Here is a 23,240-nt window from a genome sequence, read left to right as displayed (position 1 = left end):
AGTGACCAGCAGGATTGGGGCTCTCCTATCTTGCCTGCTAGCACACAAAGTAGCTCCCCTGACCCCAAACCTTTCCCCCCTTTAGCACAGTGCCAGAGGTGGAGAAAAAAGGCCCCTGGCAGTGGGGGGACAGCTGGGGGAGAAAAAAGCCCCCCTCTCCTGAGCCCCTCCTTACCCTCCAGACCTCACTCTTATACCCGCCTGTCCCAGGCTCCTCCATCCGCTCTATATCCTGAAAGCCCTTCCCTCAGTCCTGCACTCCCTCCCCCACACCACCACCCTTCTGCTTTGAAGGATCCGGGCAATGCAGGGTAAGTCTGCTATGCTCGTACTCCTAAAAAAACACGCACAATTACCATGATTATATGTGCATATTTCATAGACTAAGGCCAGAAGGCACTACTGTGATGATCACATAGCCTGTAGAATTTACCCCAGAAACTGGATTAGAGCATGTCTTTAAGAAAGAAAATTGCATTTTAAAGATTTTAAGAGTTTGGATTCACTATTTCTCCTGGTAAGCCATTCGTTCCAACCCTTAATTAGCTTCACTGTTAGAAATTGCCATATTTCAAGATTAAATTTGTCTGATATCAATTTCCAGACATTGGTTCTTGTTACCTCTTTATCGGCAAGGCTGAAAAAGTCCTTAGCCCCCTGGGGTTATGTATATTACGGAGAAGATTGACCCTCCAAAGGTCGATCTTCTAGCATTTGAATTAGCGGGTCTAGTGAAGACCCGCTAATTCTAATTGAGAGTGTGTCCCCGTTGGCACCGGTAGACTTGTTCATCATGAGGAGTAAGGGAAGTTGACGAGAGCATTTGCTCCTGTCAACCTCCTGTTGTGTAGATGGCCCGAAAACACAATTTAAGATACATTGACTCCTTAAGTCAACTTTCTCCTTCAGTGTATACCAAATCCCTGAGATCTCTTGTGCCTGTGTCAATGCCTCTGTCACTTTTCAACCTTCTCTTCAGTAAGCTGAATAAATTAAGCTCCTTAAACCTCATAGTGTAACACACCTTTGTTTTTGAGCCCCTAGTCATTTTTCTAGCCTTCTTTGTTGCTCTCTCCAGTATTTCCATATCTTTCTTGAAATAGGAACATCACAACTGGACATAATATTTTTATTTGCCAGAAGTAGATTTAAAAAAAATAATTTAAATGGATAATATCAGTGTTTATTTTCAGACTCTTTTGTTTTTATCTGTAAATTTGCAGAGCTGCAGGAATTTATGAAAGTGTTAGACATGGTGTGAAGGTCACAGAGTTATTTACCTGTAGATGTTGAGATTCAGAAAGTTAAAGCTTTAGGGATGGTAATATTAACACAATCTGTGTCAGTATCACATATCAAAATATACAATATAAATAACCTTAAAGGAAATTCTAAGATCACAAACACCATTTTTTGTACGTTGCCTAATAGTAGTTTTCAGTCATTGATTGATCAAAATATCTTGGTACGTTTGGGTATGTCTACACTACAGAGTTAGTTCGAACTAACTTAGTTCGAATTAGTTAATTCGAACTAATCTAATTCGAACTAACGCGTCTAGAACTAAAAACTAGTTCGAATTAGTGTTTTGCTAATTCGAACTAGCATGTCCACATTAAGTGGACCCTGAACAGGGCTTAAGGATGGCCGGAAGCAGTGCCGGCAGGGCATCAGAGGAGGACTTAGAGCGTGGAGATGCTGTCTCAGGCTAGCCGAGGGCTGTGCTTAAAGGGACCCGACCCCCACCCTGGACAGACAGTTCTCAGGGGTGCCCCGCTTGAAAACCAGTCCTGGCTTGGAGTGCCCGGAGTGCCCACACTGGGCACATCACACCACTCGGCCATCATCCCGGCTGCACTTGCCGCAGGCTGCCATCTGGGGAGAGGGGGCAATTGGGGGGCTGCAGGAGAGCTTCCACCCCCAGAAGCCCGCAGAGCCAGCCCAGTCCTCCCCATCGGGGGCTCGTGCCCCATTCCTCCCTCACCTCCTTCCACTTACTCTTCCCTAGCCCCTCTTCTTGATGTACAAAATAAAGATAACGTGTCTTCCAAAATGGAATCTGTCTTTATTGAACAAAACTGGGGGAGACTGGGAAAAGAGAGGCTAGGAGAGGGGAGGGCAACTAAAATGATCAGGGGTTGGGAACAGGTCCCATATGAAGAGAGGCTAAAGAGACTGGGACTTTTCAGCTTAGAAAAGAGGAGATGGAGGGTGGACAGGATAGAGGTCTCTAAAAGCAGGAGTTGGGTGGAGAGGGTGCATACAGAAAAGTTCTTCATTAGTTCCCATAAAGAAGGACTAGAGGACACCAAAGGAAAGGAATGGGTAGCAGGCTTCAAACTAGTAACAGAAAGTTGTTCTTCACAAAGCAAAGAGTCAACCTGTGGAACTCCTTGCTGCAGGAGGCTGTGAAGGCTAGAACTAGAACAGAGTTGAAAGGGAAGTGAGATCAAGTCATGGAGGTTGGGTCCATGGAGTGGTATTAGCCAGGGGGTAGGAGTGGTGTCCCTATGCAAGGTTTGTGGAAGGCTGGAGAGGGATGGCACAAGACAAATGGCTTGGTTACTGTCTTCGGTCCATCCCCTCCAGGGTTCTTAGGGTTGGCCGCTGTTGGCAGACAGGCAACTGGGCTAGATGGACCTTTGGTCTGACCCAGGACGGCCATTCTAAGCTCAGGGCTCAGGGTCGGGGTCTCAGTGGACCCCCTTGATTTTCATGCACACCTGCTCCTGGGTGGCCAGGCTGGCAGCTCTCCTGCCCTAGCTGGCCACTTTCCTGTGCCTAGTGCGGAGATCGTGGACGAGGTCCACGATGTCTGCACTAGCCCAGGCGGGTGCCCGCCTCTTGCGGTCCCGGGCAAGCTACCGGGAGCTGCCAGCCTGGTCCCAGGAAGAGGAGGAGGGCTGGGGGGCATCGGGTGGGTGGCTCAATCCGTGCCAGGTGCAGGGTCTGCTGGCTCGGTGCTGGCAGGCTTGCACCTGGCACGGGCACCGTAGCCAGCCCGTGCCCCTTTAAGGGGTCCGGGGCCAGGAGGGGGGCAGAAGAGTTTCCCTGGTGGTGCCCAGAGTGGCCACCAGGGAAACCTGGGGAGGGCTAGCCTCCCACTAGTTCGAATTAAGGGTCTACACAGCCCTTAATTCGAACTAGTAAGTTCGAACTAGGCTTAATCCTCATGGAATGAGGATTACCTAGTTCGAACTAAGCGCTCCGTTAGTTCGAATTAAATTCGAACTAACGGAGCGCTAGTGTAGCGCCTATGAAAGTTAGTTCGAACTAACGTCTGTTAGTTCGAACTAACTTTGTAGTGTAGACATACCCTTTGTGTGTATGGTGAAATTGACATTTCCTGATATCTATTATAAAAATCTAATTCTCCCAAGCCTAACAGAAAGGCAAGATCACTCCCCTTCTTCTACTTGGCAGTTCTCTTTTTATAATTCAAGGGTCACATTAGCACATTTAGCCACTTCATTGTACTGAGAGCTCATATTGAGGCAATTATCTACAATGACTCCTAAGTCCTTTTCGGAGTCTCTGCTTTTCAAAACAGTGTCCTGTCCTATACATATAGCTCATGTCCCTTGCACTGGTTGCATTAAAACCCATATTGTTTGATTTTAATTGTTTATTCAGGCAAGTCAGATTATTCTGTAACAGTGACTTGTCCTCATTATTTACTTCCCTACCAAACTTTGTATCGACCTTTATCCCGGAAAAGATTTTATATGATTTACACTGAATATTTTTAAACAACAAGGCTACGTGTAGACTGACATGATTTTCCGCAAATGTTTTTAATGGAAAAGTTTTTCTGTTAAAAGCATTTGAGGAAAAGAGCATCTAGATTGGCACGGACGTTTTCCACAAAAGCACTTTTTGCAGAAAAGCGTCCGTGCCAATCTAGATGCGGTTTTGTGCAAAAAAGCCCCGATCACCGTTTTCGCCATTGGGGCTTTTTTGCGCAAAACAGTTTTTAGCTGTCTACACTGCCCGTCTTGTGCAAAAACATTTCCGGAAAAGAGCTTTTGCCCAAACGGGAACGTCAAAGCATTTGCGCAAGAAGCACTGATTTTGGACAGTAGAACACCAGTGCTTTTGCGCAAAATCAAGTGGCCAGTGGAGACAGCTGGCAAGTTTTTTCCGCGAAAGTGACTGCTTTTGCGGAAAAACTTGCCAGTCTAGATGCAGCCCAAAAGTGTTAGAGCAAGAACAGATCCCTTACATAGCAGCAAACTGATACCTTCCAACAGTTATATTTTCAGGTCTTTCAGTGAATTAATTTTTAAGTCCACCTAATGTGCATCCTGTGAATTCAATATCTTGCAATTGTTAGATATGTTGTACTAAATATATTAAAATAGAGTTGGGTTTATCAATCATCTTATCAAAAAAGAAAACAAGTTGGTTTGACAGCACCCATTTTCTGTAGCATTAAATATATATTTAGCGTCTAATTCTTTGATAGTCCCTATATCCGTGGTCCCCAACAATGCGCCCGCCAGGTGCTCGGGGCTGGCCTGGCCCCGGGCACATGGCGCACGGGCGCTTGCGGGGGGAGTGCGCTTGGCGGGTGGAGCGCCGGGCGTGTGGCACTCGGCGGGAAGGGGCGGAGGGGAGCGCCGGCCCCGGGCACGCGGCGGGGGGGGAGCACCGGCCCCGGGCACGCAGCGGGGGGGGGGAGCGCTGGCCCCGGGCACGCGGCGGGGGGGAGCGCCGGCCCCGGGCGCGCGACACTCGGCGGGGGTGGGGGAGGAGCGCTGGCACCGGGCGCGCGGCACTCGGCGGGAGGGCCGGTCCCGGGCGCGCAGCCCTTGGAGGGGGCCCTGCCCCCGGGCACGCAGCTATGGGGGTGTCCGGCCCACGGGTGTGCGGCTGGGGGGGGGCCGCCCCTGGGCATGTGGCTAGGGGGGGGCCGCCCCCGGGCACGCAAGTGTCCCCGCCCCCTGGCGCCCGGCGGGCAAACGGCCACGCCCCCTGGCGCCCGACAACCTCAAAAGGTTGGGGACCACTGCCCTATATTAACCAATTCATTATTTTGCCACGCTATGTTGTCAGGCTAGTCGGTCTACAGTTCTCTGGGTTATCCTTTCTACCCTTCCTAAATATTGGAATTATGTTTGCAGTTGTCCAATGTGCTAGAATTTCCCCAGCTTTCGAAGTTTTGTTAAAAATTATTAGGAGTGCTTTAGAGAGCTCTACATTACATTTAAAACTTTTGGCTGATGACACATCAACATAAGAACGGCCATAGTGGGTCCGACCAAAGGTCCAACTAGCCCAGTATCCTGTCTGCTGACAGTGGGCAATACCAGATTCCCCAGATGGAGCAATCACAACAGATAATCCTCAAGTGATCTGCCCCCTGTCACCCAGCTCCAAAGAAACAGAGGCTAGGGACACCATTCCTCCCCATCCTGGCTAATAGCCATTGATGGACCTAACCTCTGTGAATCTATCTAGCTCTTTTTTGAACCCTGTTAAAGTTCTAGCCTTGTTAGCCGACGGTTAGGGCAATGTGTGTGTGTGTGTGTGTTTTTGAGAAAAGGTTTAACGTTCGTGTTTTTACTGCTAGGACCGGGGTTCCATCGCAGAGGGTAGCCAGCAGGCCAACAGACGCCCCGTTATATAGGAAGAGCTTATTACACTTTAGATTTTAGCTGCTAGAACACAAAGTTTTTTCACAGCGGTCAGCCTGGGGAAGGCTGAAAAGTGCCCCAACGGATCTGTCACCTGGGAGTGACACAGATTTAAACGCCCAAGCTTTTTTTATGTTTGTTCCTTTATGACCGGCTGAAGTTTTTTTAAATTGTGCTTGGTTTTATTACAGCAACTGAAGGAGTCAGGTTAAAGCTTAAACAGTTACAGGTTTATTAAAAGACTTATAAAAGCATATGGTTACAATGGCTATTGCTCTATTTTTTAAATGCTAGCAAATATATATATATATAGGTTTTAAAAATGATTACAGGAAAAAGGTAAAGATAGAAAATAGAAATAATGGTACCAAGTGACAGCTTAATCTTTAAAGAGCTCTAACACTATGTATATATATACTTAAACAAAGGACCACATCCGGGTACAATTTTTACCCCCTTCTGTGCCTCTCGACTCCAGCGTGTCAGGCCAGGGCCGGTCTCAATTCCTAGGAAAGATGAATACGAGGTGGGCGTTCCCTTGAAACCTTGGGAGATTAAACACCTAACCCGACCAGCAGATAGATGGTAGATTGACACTTAAAGCAAGTGTGCTGCTGGACTTATCTTTATACCCCTGGGGGCCCGTATTTTTTTTTTTATTTTAAGAGGCCAAATTTTACTGGTTCGTTTTGTGGTGCCAGTTTTTACAAGCAGGTTACAAGTTAATTTACACTTGTAAGAGAGGAAGATAGCTAAATTAGGACTGCCGGATGTTCTTGTTGGGCAGGAGATTCCTTTCCCCGCGGACAGCTGTGTGTTCGTATCAATATGGGTTAAGTCAAGGGCACGATATACAGCCTTTTAGTTTGACCACCCTTTTATCTCTGCTTACTGTTGGTTATGGTTACTGAGCCAGCATATCTAAACCTTTTGCTCCAAGGTTTTTAAAGAATATGCTGTTTTCCTGCTCTTATGTGCCCTGCATGGTTTTAAGCAGACAAAGATGAATCTAAAATGGGGGTTTACGTCTGGCTACAGGCCTTCACCAAGTCCTCTGGCAAGGAGTTCCACATGTTGACTGTGCGCTGAGTGAAGAAAAACTTCCTTTTGTTTGTTTTAAACCTGCTGCCTATTAATTTCATTTGGTGACCCCTAGTGCTTATATTGTGGAAATAAAAAAATAAATAACTTTTCCTTGTTCACTTTTTCCATACCAGTCATGATTTTATAAATCTCTATCATATCTCCCCTTAGTCTCCTCCTCTTTAAGCTGAAAAGTCCAAGTCTTTTAATCTCTCTTCATATGGGACCCGTTCCAAACTCCTAATAATTTTTGTTGCCCTTTTCGGTAACCGGGTTTGGTTCTTTAAAGGATTTGAAACCACAGACAGAGGAATACCTCTTTTTAGGGTCAAACAAAGATTTTTTTATTTTTTCTATTTACTTTATAATTAATTTTCCATTTAAATCAATTCACTATTTTTTATTCTTTTAAGACAATATAATATACAAAGAAAAAGTAGAAAAACAGTACAGTTAAAAAACAAACAAGAAATAACTTCTCCTACAGATATACCTTCCTAATTTACCTTTAAACAATTTATGGAGTTAACAAATATATAATACTCACGTTAAGAAAGATAGAAGCATTGCTTAGATTCAGGAGATATTCTTTTCTTTATGTTTTTCCTTTCTTTGGATTTTTCGTTGCAACTTACGACCGGTGTTGTTCCCCTTTCAGAGCTTATTTGTTCCCCTTTCGGAGCTTATGTGCGGCAGCGAGATTCAGCGACGGGGAGGGAGCCCTGGTTGATCAGACCTAGCTTTTTGGATTCGCAACCCGTCCACTCTTGGTCTGTTTCAGCCAACCTTATATACTCTGTTTCGGTATTTTGGTAGTCCTCCACTCGCCTGACAATTGCTGACGTTAGATTTTTGTTGTCTCATTCTGCCCTTACAAAAACTTTCGTCTGCTCCATTTGGGGTAATCAGCACTTTGTTGCCACTGCTGTCTGAGTTACTTACTTCCCTAAAAACAGGGTTATTGTTGGTCATCCAATCAAATTTTGTTTTTATTTTTATCTCCTGTATCTCACAATGCTGCCTTTCCTTTACACTTACAATTAAACTGGTGCTCATTTGACATATTCTGGGTAGGCCTCAATACCTTCCTTTCACAGCCCTTTTCTGAATCTTTTCCAATGCCAATGTATCTTTTTTGAGACGAGGCAACCACATTTGTACGCAGTATGCAAGATGTGGGCATACCATGGTTTTACGTAGAGGCAATAAGATATTTTTCGTTTTATTCTCTATTCCATTTTTAATGATTCCTAACATTCTATTTGCTTTTTTGACTGCCGCCGCACACTAAGTGGATTTTTTCAGAGAACTATCCACACTGACTGCAAGATCTCTCTCTTGAGTAGTTGGAGCCAAATTAGTCCCCATCATATTGAAATGTATATCTAATTAATTATTTGGATGTCAAGTGTAGGTGTAGCTGTGTAGGTCACAGGATATGAGAGACAAGATGTGTGAGGTAATATCTTTTAATGGACTGATTTCTTTTGTTGAGTTGGTCCAATAAAAATATTCTGTCACCCAATTTGTGTATCTAATGTGTGTGTCAAATTATTTATTATGACAATTGCATGTTAATCATGCGGCACTGTTATACTGTCTTGTCAATTTTGATGCTAGTTATGGGCCTGTTCCTGCTGCTCTTTCAACCAGTGGTGAAATTCCTATTCATTTCAGTGCCTAACATACACATTTGTTCAATCACTCTCTGGTAAATGCGGGCCCATAATACATAGCAACATTTACTGTTTTCTTCTGGGTTCAATAATTATGCTTCTGTGTAAGGCTGGTGAAACTTACTTAAATGACTGCAAGAGAGGGGAAGGGGGGGAATTCCTGAAGAATGAGAGCATTTGGAAAACTATCTTAGACTTGTCCCTGATAACACAGAACAACAGGTTTACCTTATGTCGAATTTGTCATGCCCCAGTTAATATCAATAACATTGCATTGCTCTATCACTCTACTGATGGGATAAATAATCTCTTGGTTAAATAACTGTGCATTATCCCAAAGAAAAACAAGAAATGGTTATTTCCACTCTAGAGCCCAGAAGTGACAAATACAGTTTCTAGCTTTTCAAGTACTTTCCTTCAACAAACAGAAATTCTACCTAATTGTCTTGATAGGAGTTTAATTTCCTCAACCCAAGTTCTCCCTGTGAGCTAGAGCATTAGTTAAAAACAGTCTTACAAGTATGAGATAATCCATTCTCACTCATGCAAATTCCTGTTATTTTAAATTTTGCATTTAATAATACATTACCAATTTTGCATATATGCTGTCTCTTCAGATACATGCATCAGCACTGCAAAGAAGGGAGAGACCTCAGCGGGTGTTAGTTTTGTTTATAATAGCTCTTAATGTGTCTGTCTCTGCATTAAGTCTTCAAATATATAAAAGGATTAGAGCTGCCAATTAACTGCATTTAACTCATGCGATTAACTAAAAAAAATAACTACCACAATTTTTTTAAAAAATGTGGTTAATTACACTGTTCAACAACAGAATGCCAATTCAAATTTATTAAATATTTTTTATTTATTTTTACATTCTCAAATCTATTGATTTCTGTTACAATACAGAATACAAGGCATAGAGTGCTCACTTTGTATTATTTTCTGTTACAAATATTTGCACTATAAAATGAGAAAATAAATAGTATTTTTCAGTTAATCTAACACAAGTATTGTAGTGCAATCTCTTAATCATGAAACTGTAATTTACAAATGTAGAATTATGTCCAAAAAATCTTGCATTCAAAATAAAACAATGTAAAACTTTAGAGTCTACAGTCCACTTAGTCCTCCTTGTTCAGACAATTGCTCAAACAGGTTTGGGTACATGCCACTTATGCTAAACATTTGTATGCCTCTTCAGGCTTTGGTCATCATTCCAGAGGACATGCTTCCATGCTGATGATACGCTTTAAAAAAATAATACATTAATTAAATTTGTGACTTATTTCCTTTGTGGAGAGCTGTATGTCTCCTGTTCTGTTTTACCTGTATTCTGTCATATGTTACATGACATAGCAGTCTTGGATGATGACCAAGATACATTCTTTGTATTTAAAAAAACAACAACAAAACCCATTTTCACAGCAGAGTTAACAAATGAAAAGAAGGTACCAATGTGGGATTTCTAAAAATAGCTACAGCACTCAACCCAAGGCTTAAGAATCTGAAGTGCTTTCTAAAATCTGAGAGGGATGAGGTGTGGAGCATGCTGTTCGAAGTCTTAAAAGAGCAACACCCCAGCATGGAAACTACAGAGCCCAAACACCAAAAAAGAAAATCACTCCGATGATGAAAATGAACATGAGTCAGTCTGCTCGGCTTTAGATCATTATCAATTAGAACGTGTTATCAGCATGGACACATGCCTCTGGAATGGTAGTTGAAGCCCCATCCTATGGGCTGTATTTTTCAACCAGTTAATAAACAGCACTTGCAAGTAATAATGCATGTCACAATATAGCCTTGGCAGACACCTAAAATTAATACATGCAGCTCTAGAATGTATACATACAGAATCAATCCTATTCTCCCTAGGGGAAGACCAGATAACTTGATAACATGCCATAAAAGGGATAATAATATTGTTCTTTAAACCCAGATACAGCTGACACGCAGTTCACGCTTTTGTTTGTTATTTAAGGAAATGGGTAAAGTCCTTGGAATGACCTGATTAATATCAGTCACAATAAAGTTGTTTTTTGTACTGACTGTGCCCTTTACAATAAATGACATTGATTTGATCTTCCATGGAAAAGCTTGTTTTGTGTTTGCAGCTAAGTAGTTCTGCATAATATCCTTTCATAATTTTACATAATATAGAGACAGAAAACGCTCAAAAGGCTGGACTTTCTTTTCTGGTCATAAAGTGCGCTAGTGATCTTAAAGACTAGTTGACTATCCGATAAGCAACTGCTTATCAGATAATCAGTCGACTAGTCGATTTCCTGCTCTCTCCCCTTGCTGCCTCTATCAGATAGAGGCAGCAAAGGAGGGGAAAGGGGGTACTTGAAAGCAGGAGTGCAGCACAGCTGAGCCCAGGATCAGCTGTGCAGCACAGTGTGTGTGGAGTCTGGGGTCAGCTGGGTAGTCCCCAGCTGCCTTGGAGTTTCAAAGGGGTCGCGCCGCATAGCTGATCCCAGGACCAGCTGTGCGGTGCTCCATGTGTAGAGCCTGGGGTCATCTGGGGATTCCCCAGCTGATCCTGGGTTCCACAGAAATGCGTCACTGGAGCCTAGGATCAGCTGGGAAGTCCCCAGCTGACCCCGGCTCCAGTGTGGCATTTCAAAGCGGCAACTCACCATGGAGCCCAGGGTCAGCAGGGGACTCTGAGTGCATTTCAAAGCTAGCACCCGCATGCAGCCCGGCATCAATGGGACTTCCTGCTGGCACTGGGCTGCATGCAGAGTTCCGCATTCCTCCTTTGAAATGTACAAGAGCCCCAATAGTTAACATCCTTAAACTGCACTCACAACATTTGATCCACAATTACACTGCAGTTGCAAATCAAGTAGTTTAGCAGATTTGACTCCCTCTGCAAATAGTTTTGCAGACAGAAAGTTAAAAATTTCAGTTTTGTAGGTATAGATTACATCTGGTAAATGGAGCCTAAGTCTCAGCTTTGAAAATGTAAGCCCACTTGTAAGTTCAAAAAGCTCAAAATAGAAAATCTTTTTATCCTGCTACAGCTGTGAAACATGTTTTGTAGAACTTCTTTCCTTTAATTTGAAAAGGAGCCCAATGGAGTTAGATAACAAATTCCATGGATGTTGGGCTCTTGATTCCATTGAAAATCTCGACTGGCCTGTTTTTTCTCCCAATGCTACTGACATTAATAGAAAGAGAGCAAAAAGTCATAAAAGTCAACGAGCTTACTCTTAAAGCTGAAAATAATTGACCACTTACTTGCAAAAGAGTATCCTGTTGTGTGGTAATTATCCTTCTATGTTAAGTACCAATAATATGGTGGGTCTGTATACCAGGACATTAGTATAGCCTAGTATTTATGATACTAGAAACTTTGAGTAAGTTCTGGAGCGATAAAGACACCTATTCCATTGTAAATCCATCTCGGTTTTAAATTTTACAATTTGGGAAGTGCCTGAGCAGAACTCTTCTGAGAGTCAGGTATCTTTTGGTTCCTTTTTTTTGGGGGGGGAGGGAGGAAGGGTTCTGAAAAGACAATGTACTTTCTGTTGGGTAAGTACAATATTAAATAAGTCACTCTGAGATCTTATAGTAAGTCACCCCCCCAATTAATGTTATTTTGTTTTATAAGATTACTGTTGCCAGCAACTCCTCTCATGAACAGAACAGTGTCAGTCTAAAAAAGACAACCCATCAGACAAGCGGCAAGGTTTGTTAATCTACTAATTTCCTTAATAAAAAATAAATTTAAAATTGGAGTGATACGTATTTTTTTAGAATTTTCATTGGCTAGTCTTGGCTTGCAAGAAATCACCATAATGTGAAAATACAGACAAAAATTAGTTACTTTATTTAAAGATCAGGGCACACACTTCAATGAATCGTTTATGCGTGAGAAGTCAAAGGGAAGAGTGGCCTATTTGCAAAAGAATTTCCATCATGTACCTTCACCCTTTGTATCTAAGGTTATGTCTAGACTACAGGCTTCTTTCGGAAGAGGCTTTTTTCGGAAGAAATCTTCTGAAAAAACGTCTTCCGAAAGACAGCATCCACGCTGCAAAAGTACATCGAAAAAGCGATCTGTTTTTTTGAAAGAGAGCATCCAGACTGAATGGATGGTCTCTCACATATAAGCAGTGATTGCTGTGGACGGCACGACCACCACGGCACCTGTGTTTTTTCCTCTTTCCTCTTCTTCCGAAAGAACTCCCTCTTCCCCGTCCACACACGCCTTTCGCAAAAAGGTTTCTTTCTCATAGAATGAATATTGCCAGTGCCAGAAAAACCCCTCTGTTCTTTCGATTTTCTTGTGGAAGAATGCAATTGCAGTGTGGATGTTCCTCAAGTTTTGTCGGCAAAACAGATGTTTTGCCGACAAAACTCTGTAGTGTAGACATACCCTTAGAGTCAGATTTATTCTTATGTCTGCACCTGCTACTATATGTGTTTGTGGTAAAAGTCTCCCTATTGGAAGAAGTATTAGACAATAGATAGGTATAACATTTGATCAGTCATTTTCTTCCCTTTTGTCTATTGAACCCCACTTAGGACTGGGAATCAGGAAATTCCAAGTTCTAATCCCAATTATGTTGAACTTTCATGATATTAGGGTTATACTTAGACCTCTTACATTATAAAGAAGTTTAATCATAGAAGCAAAATCTGAAGTTCACAATTTATTGGGAGAGTTACCTCCCACTTTTGTGACCTGAATATGTTGTTATACCAACAGGGGCTGGATCTTTATCAGTCAGACAGTCTTCGTCCTCTAAGGCGCACAAAAAGGAGATGGGTTATAACCACCATTGAACTTGAAGAGGAGGACAAAGGACCATTCCCCAAACTTGCTGGAGAGGTAAAACAAAAGCTTTTAGCAAGGACATTCCTCCTTTCCCATATAGAATACTTTATTAAATGTGGAGACATCACAGAGTGGAGCCACCAATATAATGGGGTAGAGAGGCTGCCACTCTTCCACTGTGGAACAAGATGGATCCTCATTTGAGTGACTGGTACCTTCCTGACATACCACATCAGACAGAAATATAAGAATTGCCATAGCAGGTTGGACTAGTGGTCCATCTAGGCCAGTATTCCTTCCCTGACAGCGATCAGCCCCAGTAGCTCCAGAGGAAGGGAAGAAACCCTGTAGTGGGCAACTCAGGAAAAAACATCCATAGGAATTGTTTCTTCCTATGAACTAGTGTTCAGTACATTAGAGTTTATATGGAGGAGAAAGTCCAATAGAAAACAAAAGTTTTTTTTCTTTGTACCTTATTTAATTAACCTTTTTGTCTTTTTTTAAAAAAATATTTCTAATTGATGCCAGTACTTTGTTTCTCACTCCATAGCTACTTAGTCTGCTTAACCTCTTAAAGAGATTTCGTCAAAGGCTTTTTGAAAATTGCTGATTTTGAGCAGACACTAGATTTTTGGTAACATCTCACACCCTTTGTTCTTAAGTTCCTTCAGAACTCTTAGGTCCAGATTATCTGCACTTGGGAAGTTGTTGCTCTTTATTTTAGCAGTTTGTCCATGCGCTTAATACATTAGGATCTAATCCAACTGGCTTTCAATTAATTTCAATAGAATGTGGCTCAAACTCTTAATTATAGTGGCTCTATCACTATTATGAAGCTCTCACGCTTCAGGTAAAAATGGCTTTATATAAAAAATTGGTTCACAATTTGAATTAACTGCAGATTGAACCTCTCTAGTCTGGAACTCTCTGATCTGGCAACATCTGTGGTCCGACATGATTTTAGTTAGCTAGATGCCCATTTATCATAAGTGTGGCCATATTTTCTGTGGTCCCATAAAGTTTGTTTAAGCCATTAGTCCTGGCTCTCTGTGTTCTGTGCTGTTATTTAGCTCTAATTTACCCCTAAATGTCTTTGAAGAGCCCAGTAAACAGTGAAAGTATTGGTAATGCTGCTAAACAATACTGATCTCTCATGGTCCGGCAAACTCTGGTTCAAGTGCCAGACTAGAGAGGTTCAACCTATAGTTGCTAAAAACATCCTATGGCATTTAATCTCTGTGTATGTGTCTACCCAGCAAAGTTATTTCGGAATAACGGCCGTTATTCTGAAATAACTATGTGAGCGTTTACACAGCAATTCCGTTATTTTGAAATAATTTCGAAAGAACAGATGGTTTATTCTGACTTCTGTAAATTTCATTCTATGAAGAATAATGCCTATTCTGAAATAGCTATTTCGAAATAAGGCGTGTGTAGACGCTCCACTTCTGCTATTTCAAAATAGCCCCTCACCAGGACAATTCTAAGTTTATTTTTCCTGGGGCTCTAAATCAAGATAGCACGTCTACACTAGAGAAGCCTGCCTCAGACTGATTTAGAGGCTTCTCTGCAGTGTAGACATGCTATTTTGAAATAAACTGTTTCAGAATAACTATTCTGGAATAGCTTATTCCAAAATAACTGTGCAGCATAGACATAGCCCAAGAGTGTAGAGTAACATAACCATGACTACAGCAATGTACCAAATCAATATGTTCTGATTTTTTGACAATGTCTCTTTAAAAGCTTCGAATCCTGGTGTCGAAACTTAATCCTATGATAATTAGCTTTTCTCTAATGTTCCATTTCTTTTGTAGCTGTTCAACAATATGGCATTTAATATATCCTTAATATATTCAATCAGTGGAGCTGGTGTGGATGAGGCTCCAGAGTTTGGGTTGTTTTCTATAAAAGATGATGCCGATGGACATGTGTACGTACATCGTACCATTGACAGAGAGAAAACCCCTTCTTTTAAGGTAATTAGAGTTTAGAGGTACATTTAAACATATGGGAACATTAAGTTACACTCTTATCATTAAATGTTTCATGTGAAGATGAAAATGTAATAGTAAATTCAAGTTTGTATTTGCTTTTTCCTTTCTTGCTTTACTCTTATAAGTCAAGAAATGCCAATGGTCTCCATAAAATTGCTTAGATTAGACACTGATCAATGTCATTGTCAAGCATAGCACAAAGGCTAGATGTCCTGCAAACCCAAATTTTACACTTTGCATAGTTAAAGTGACAGTGCTATGAAGCAGCACAAGTCCTTCTTAGGAAGTGTGGCTGAACCATACCCTGAAGTCAAAGGTTCATGTTGTACACCTCTTGATAAATTGCAACTTTGGCAGCAAAGCATGAGTTTTAAAACAAAAAATTATTAGGCTATAATGCAGTGCTACTGTGTGATTACTGTTTCTGGGAGCAAATTTTTGCTGATATATAAAGGGGGTATTGATATTGGTCATCAGAAAACTCTTTTTCCTCTGATAGGCAAATGTCAGAGTTCAGTAGTTAGGTTCCAAAACCAAAGGGTGGCCTCTGTACCCAGGGTGGCTAGGCATTGTGAACCACCCTCCAGATGTAGAGTTGGGCCCTCTTCCACCACATGCATTAGTGGCTGGAATGCTGCCCCACAAGCACAGTGTGGAGAGGAAACCAGGCCAAGCTGGGGCCAGAAAAAAGCCTGCTGAACCTGGTTCACAATCTGCATCAAGTGGCCAAGAAGGCAGGTGCAACAATGGTCTCCTGAAATTACATGTTATGTTAGATTCTCCCACTGATGCTTTCTCTCTGTAAGAATGTAGTGTTAAGTTCCCTGGCAGTGCTGATTGTTTGTGCATGGTGAAAGACCAGTAATACTCTTGTCCTGGAGTGGGTGAGCTGCCTACAATAGCAAAGTACATTGAGAGAGAAGCTATAGCTTCAGGCCCCCAGCAAGTCTACTGTTTTCTCTTGATGCCCTGCATCAGTAACAAAAGGTAAAAGCTAAAGTAGATGAAATATAAAATCAGAGCTCAAGTTATTGTTAACTTGGCTTTCCAATTCTTTTATTATAGCCTTATATCACAGTAACCAGCACAGTCTAGCCTTTAAAAGGGAGCATTAGAAATTATTGATATTATTATTAGGGCAAATAAATTATTAATTTTTAATTTCTCTGTAGAAATCTGCAGTAGACTGTTTCCTTAAATTTATTCCATGATTAGTAAAAAAAAAAAAAGTGTTCTCTGTGGATTAATTGCAAATACTGCATACTCATAATTCTTTGCAGAATTCTGCCCTTTTGCATTGACCAAATGAATCTGAGTGTATAGTTTTTGGTCCCTGCCTGGATGAATATGCAAATACTTCCAGAAAGGAAAACTTCAGTACATGAATTTAAAACCTGAATATCTATAAATGGGATTTTGAAGTTCACTCTATGCCAGCCTTTCTGATTGTAAAGCTCATTTATTCCAGGGAAGGGAGTATAACTAAAGCAAATATTTTTGGTCTAGTGATATTTGCATAGTGTCTCCTTTTATTGTGAGTGTCCATTGTATAGTCAGGGACAACATGGAATCTCATTAAACTAAAGTTATGGGCAATATTTTCACAAACACGGAAGTGATTTAGAAGACTGTCCCTTTTAAAAGCAGTTGTTAAGTCACAGTCTCATTGAAATTCATTGGAACATAGGTGCTTTTAAAAAATACTACCTTTGTCCCTGCTTATGTATGTTCAAGCTGATATTTGCACACATCTAGAAGTTGTCCATCTGTGGTGTTTGCATGCACATGATTATGTACAAATGCAACAGTTGCATGCCCAGAAGTATGATCCATACAGCTAAAGCCCAGGGCTGAAAACGTGACCCATAAAATAATGTTGTACCCAATTTTGTCTTTGATTGTTTTAAACTGCTGGATTATTTTGTGCAGCTGAATTTCCATTTTATTTATGTACAATGAAGGGTTAACTAGCAATGCCCCTAGCCACAATACTGATGTGCACCTTACTCCCCCTTGCGCAGCCAGCTGCTGAGGGGCTTCTGACAGATGGTACTGCCAGCTATCTCATCAGCAGGTGCCACTTTCCCCCTCAGCCTTACTCTAGCTGCTGAGAGCCAGATCTACCAGTAGGGGGCAGAGGCAGAGCTATAAGCTTAGTTATCCAGTACGTTCAGTTAATTGGCAACCCCCATTTAGTGCCAGATAACAACGCTTTCACTATATTTATTTTTACAAAAAAGTCTAGAACTTTTACCATATACTAACTTTGCCAAGTGAAGCAACTCATTGTTAATGATGCAAACGAAAAAAAAGGTTGCTAAGTATGTTTGTAACTGAAATTAGCTTTGTCATCAAGAAATTTCCTGTGCAGTTCTGATGACTAACTTTGTTTCTGTATTGATATCCATTTCTCAGATATGTTTTGATGTTGTGCATAGAGCGACTGGGGAGATAGTGGACAGATCTTTAATTTTCATCATTAAGATTAAAGACATTAATGATAACTCACCCAAGTTTCCCAAGGACGAATTTAACATTACAATAAAAGAAAGCCACAATCAGAGTAAGTGCCTCTAAAGAAGCAATTTTTACTGGCTTGTGGGTTTTTTCTCCCCTGTAGTTTTAAACATAGGTTTAGAGAGTGAAGGATCAATTTTCCAGTCCTGTTGGAATCCTAAGTAATATACAGACAAGTCCCAATTCTATAAGCACCTAATAATAGGTGCTTACAGATTATCCTAAGTAGCCCCAGTGTCCATGAAACGTACTTTTGTTTTTAGGTCTGGGCCCTATAGCAATTCCTTTGCTACTATCATTTCTGACTGCGGTGTTGCAATTGGATTTAAGTCTTAGCTAAAGGAAGAATTGGTCTGAAACCAATTTCTTATAAAGAATACAGCAAAAGGGAAGGCAGTCTGGAGAGTCATTATTATTGCACAGTTTAAATGATGTTGCAAAGCTTGAGGCTTAAAGTGAATTATTTTCCTAGATCAAAAAAGTGTCTTCCTGTTTATGTGAGAAGATAGAATGCCAAAGTTTTTGTCTACATCACATTTAAATACACTGTGGCAGCATGTTATACATAAACACCAAATATCTTTAACAAAAGCTCCTGAGTCCTTTGGTCTGGTACTTTTTTTTATCAGTCAAGACTTCTACAAAATTGTAGCAAAATAAAGGGGTTGGAAGTAGACAGGGCCAGCTCCAAACTGGAAATAAAAAAAACCAGCTTAATATTCTACTCCTGATTATGTAAATGGCAACACTGCTATTGATTTTAGTGGGAACTGTTTACCAGAGGTGCTGAGAATGTCACAGAATTGGACCCTTTCATCACAGATAGGCACATAGAAGCTTCCATAATGGGTCAGACCAGGGTCCTTTTTACCAAGTATCCTGTCACTGACAGCAGCCTGTACCAGAGCTTTAGGGGAAACTAAGAGAGCAGGATAATTATGGAGTGATCCATCCTGTCTTTCATTCTTGGCAGTGGATATTCAGAAATTTAAGGTCACCCTGAGCCTGGGCTTGCATCCTTGACCATCTTGCCAAATAGCGATTGACGGACTTATCCCCCTTGAACTCACATTGTTCTTTTTGAACCATGTTGTACTGTTGGCTAATGCAATATCCAATTGCAATGAATTCCACTGATTAGTTGTGCATTATGTGAAGAGGCATTTCCTTTTGTTTGTATTAAATCTGCTGCCTATAACTTCATCACATGATCTCTGTTTTTTGTGTTGTCTGAAAGGATAAACAACACTTCTCTGTTCACTCCTTCCGCACCATTTCTGATTTTGTAGATCTCTTTCAGCATGCCTTAGTCATGCCTTTCCAAAGCTAAACAGTCCTAATATTTGTAGTCTTTCCTCGAACGGAAGCCATATTTGAACTGTTTCCAGTTCCACTAATGAATCAGATGATCAGCAATAAATTGGGTGTGCTTGGAAAGAACAGTGATGTGAACACACAGTGTGAGGCTGGCTGGCAGCACTGCTGGGTTAGAAACCAGTGAATTACTTAGTAGAGAAATACAGAAATGCAATCAATTATCTTTGTAGATTAAGTCTTTCCTACAAATTTGTGTCCATAAATGAGCTAATTATAGCAACAGGAGAGGAGGCCGGAGCTGCTAAGCAATAGCCACGTAAGTGGCAAACCTCAGTGCAAATGTGGAGGAAAATATGTGTAGGCACAGAGAGGAGTCTAGTGGCCATGCAGAAAGGCGGGGGGTTGTGGGTAATTAGGGTGGAGGGGGGTAATAAAGAGGGATAAAGGTCATTAGGCCCAAGTACATCCATATCAGCTGTGAGCTTTTGTAATAAATACTTCAGTTCTTCATCCTAGATGAGCCAGTTTTCCAAGTGACAGCCCTCGACAAAGATGAAGAAAACACGGCTAATTCTCGGGTGACCTATTCCCTTCTTACACAGACACCCAATCTCAAAGAGCCCAGATTCAACATTGATCCTACCAGTGGTCTGATAATGGTTTCAGGATGCTTGGAATATAAGGTGAAGTACAAAATATGTTGTGATCTATACTTGCCATGTGTCCATTGATGTTCATATAGGAATCTGTGGGACAGGTGGAGGCTCACAAGTATAGTTTAAAGGATGAACAGTCTAGCAATGACCAGACCCTTTTCCCTAACCTACATTTTAGAAGTTAATTAACTTGTTTTTCAGACTGCCAGATCTTTTAAACTTCTGATCAAAGCCAGAGACCATGGGACCCCACAAATGTCATCCACTGCAACAGTTAACATTGCCATTGAGGATACAAACAACCACCTGCCTGCATTTACCAAGGAAAATGTAAGGAGAAAGTGCAGCTACTTTACTGAACCATCCTAAGCCAAAGATATTTCAATCCTGCCAGGTGCTGAGTCCAAATTAAGAGCATTTGGCACCTTGCAAAATCAAACTCACGTGTGTATGGATGTGAATTATTAACACATTAGCATTAAGTGATGGATACTCAGCTGAACATGCGCTCATAGTGTGACACTGTGGCCAAAAAACGAATGCCATCCTGGGAGGCTTGAATGGGAATAGTTAGAGTAGAGAGATTATTTTACCTCTGTTTGGCAGTGTGTAACTGCAGGTGGAATACCGTGTCTAGTTCTAGTGCCCACAAATCAAGAAGGATATTGCTAGATTGGAGAGGGTTCAGGGAAGAGCTATGGGAATGATTAAAATCTTGGAAAACCTGCCATTAGTGATAGACTCAAGGAACTCAAGCTATTTAGCTTATCAAAGAGATGGTTAAGGGGTGACCCGATTACATTCTAGAAGTACCTGTCTGCGGAACACTTATATAATAATGGGCTCTTCAGTAGAGCAAAGAAAGGGATAACAAGGCTGGAAGTTAAAGCTAGACATGTGCTAAGTAGAAATAGAGTGCAAATGTTTATCGGTGAGAGTAACTAAACTGTTGGAACAATTCATTCCATTACTGACAATTTTTAAATCAAGACAGGATGTTTTTCTAAAATATCAGTTCAAGGGATTATTTTGGGCTTGTTTGATAGGAAGGTAGGGATAGGGTCCAGAGAAACCTAGACAAATTGGAGGGTTGGGCCAAAAGAAATCTCATGAGGTTCAACAGGGGCAAATGCAGAGTCCTATACTTGGGACAAAAGAATCCCAAACACTGTTACAGGCTGGGGACCTACTGGCAAAGCAGCAGTTTGGCAGTAAAGGACCTAAGGATTACAGTGGATGAGAAGCTGGATATGTGTCAATAGTGTGCCCTTGTAGCCAAGAAGGCTAATGGCATATTAGTGTGCATTAGGAGGAGCATTTTCAGCAGACCTAGAGAAGTGATTATTCCCCTTTATTTGGCACTGGTGAGGCCATATCTGGAGTATTACATCCATTTCTGGGGGCCCCCACTACAGAAAGGATGTGAATGCATTGGAGAGGGTCCAGTGGAGGGCAACCAAAATGATTAGGGGGTTGGAGCACATGACCTATGAGAAAAAGCTGAGGGACTTGGGTTTATTTAGTCTGCAGAAGAGAAGAGTGAGGGAGGATTTGATAACAGCTTTTAACTACCTGAAGGGAGGTTTCAAAGAGGATGGAGAGAGGGTGTTCTCAGTAGTGCCAGATAGCAAGATGAGGAGCAATAGTATCAGGTTGCAGTGGGGTAGGTGTAGGTTGGATATTAGGAAAAACTTTTTCACTAGCAGGATGGTGAAGCACTGGAGTGGGTTACCTAGGGAGGTGGTAGAATCTCCACCCCTAGAGGTTTTTAAGTCCTGGCTTGACAAAACCCTAGCTGGTGTGATTTAGTTAGGGTTGGTTCTGCTTTTGGGCAGGTGGTTGGACTTGATGACTTCCTGAGGTGTCTTCTAGCCATAGGATTCTATGACCCTAGGGGCCACATGTTCCAGAAATTCACCATATTGTCCGAGTTCACTTATGAGAGCTTCACTCAGCTATCTCAGCTCTTGAGGAAAGAATAGAAAGGATGTATGTGAGTGCCTCAGGAGAAATTAAGATAGTACAAAATACAGTTGACCTCAGAGCTGGCTTTTTTAGCTGCTCATCTTTGGATCAAAAGATTTCTTTTTTTTTCCTGTTCATCTTATCACCTACTTCAGAAGCCTAATTCTGCAGTTATTCCACACAAAGAGTTTCCATTATTCTCAGGGAGGATTCTATGTAGCTGGCTGCAGAAAAAAGATTACAAATAATTTCACATTTACCTTGCAGGATACCTTAATCATTTGCCCAAATTATTACTAGATTTTGATATAAATTGTCCCAGGATTAGTCTCCAAAAGCCTGGACATTTATCAGAAGAGGAAAAAGATATTTTCCTCAAGTATTAAACAAATTGTAATGTAGGAGACAATGTTTCTGGCTTTGGAATTGTTGAATGTTAGTAGAAATCTCTTAAATGCAGACCGGAAGACATTTGACAGTGAATTCCCATGTATTGATATTGGTTCCCCTAAAAGTTTTAGTGCCATTTCTGTAAGCTGGTGCTATGAAAACAGCAATTGCACATTGCAGAAAAGTTAACTCACTGCCGTGACACTCTCTTTTGACTGGATTGCAGACTCAGATCCACAACAATGCTGTATGTATTGTTATACTTGAGTCCTTACCTTTTCATTAAATGCTTTTGCTGCTGTATCTGAGGCTGGGAGAGATGGAAATCCTACCCCATCCAAAAACTAAGGAGGTCCAGAACTCGCTTCCTGACCTTTAAGGGACCAGAATTTCTGCTTGAGGAAGGAGCCATGACTTTAGTCTGAGCTGAAAGTAATTACAGCCACCCAATTTCTAAACAGCATGCTATTTCCATTTCCTCTCTGCTGCCGCCTTCTTTGTCTGGTTTTGGGGAAAGAGCTCTGAAGAGCGTATGAGTCGGCTGAGGATTTTAGGGGTATAGTCCATTTGTGTAAGAAAAAGTAAAACCAGTTTTGTAACTTGCCTATTCTAATGAATGAAGATGGGGTGCTTAACTGTTTAAAACCCACACATATGCTGTCAAGGTGCACACCAGCAGAAAAGGGCCTTACATTGGAGCATTGGCCACAAAGTGCACAAAACAACGTTTGACTAAGACATAGCCATGGAAGATCTCCGCCCATGGAATTCACTCATTCATTTGCTAGAGTTGGAAAGCTACAGGATACAGAGCAAAATGCACCTGTTCCAGTAGGCTACTGGGTGAAGTTTGGACTTTATGGGTATAAACATGCTAGTTAAATTCTATGGCTCTCTGTAGCTATTGTGATTTCTTCTCTCCATATGTGTATCAGTGTTTGTATTTCTTTGTAGTTTCAAATGGTATGAAAAGCACTGTGAGATACATGGGTGTGGAAAAGCTTCCCCAGGCTCTGGCAATGGATGGTGCTTTACCTAAGTTCTAGGATAGAAGTGCTAGAATCCATCACCCTTAGTTACATTGCGTAGGACATTGTTTCTTGCGTAGTTTCATTAATGTCAATGAGTCAGTTTGCAGAGTAAAGTGCTACTTTGTATGAGTACATAGCATAAGAATTAAGGGTCAACAAATTAAATTAACAAACAGAAGGTTT

At 41.4% G+C, this 23,240-nt stretch overlaps 1 protein-coding gene across 1 annotated transcript in view; it reads left to right on the top strand.

Moving 5' to 3' along the window:
• The window catches only part of CDH26 (cadherin 26), a 43,300-nt gene that overhangs the window by 2,354 nt on the left and 17,706 nt on the right, over nt 1–23,240 (top strand). Inside the window, exons 2-7 of the mRNA XM_025186156.2 lie at nt 12,015–12,092; nt 13,116–13,238; nt 15,002–15,163; nt 17,597–17,744; nt 19,532–19,698; nt 19,873–20,001. Of these exons, the coding sequence (XP_025041941.2) occupies nt 12,015–12,092; nt 13,116–13,238; nt 15,002–15,163; nt 17,597–17,744; nt 19,532–19,698; nt 19,873–20,001 (807 nt within the window). The remainder of the gene's footprint in view (nt 1–12,014; nt 12,093–13,115; nt 13,239–15,001; nt 15,164–17,596; nt 17,745–19,531; nt 19,699–19,872; nt 20,002–23,240) is intronic.

The sequence above is a fragment of the Pelodiscus sinensis genome, chromosome 18 (genome assembly GCF_049634645.1).
Source record: "Pelodiscus sinensis isolate JC-2024 chromosome 18, ASM4963464v1, whole genome shotgun sequence".
NCBI lineage: Eukaryota > Metazoa > Chordata > Testudines > Trionychidae > Pelodiscus > Pelodiscus sinensis.
Note: the sequence above shows the minus strand (reverse complement) of the source record. Positions and strands in the feature narration are given on the sequence as shown.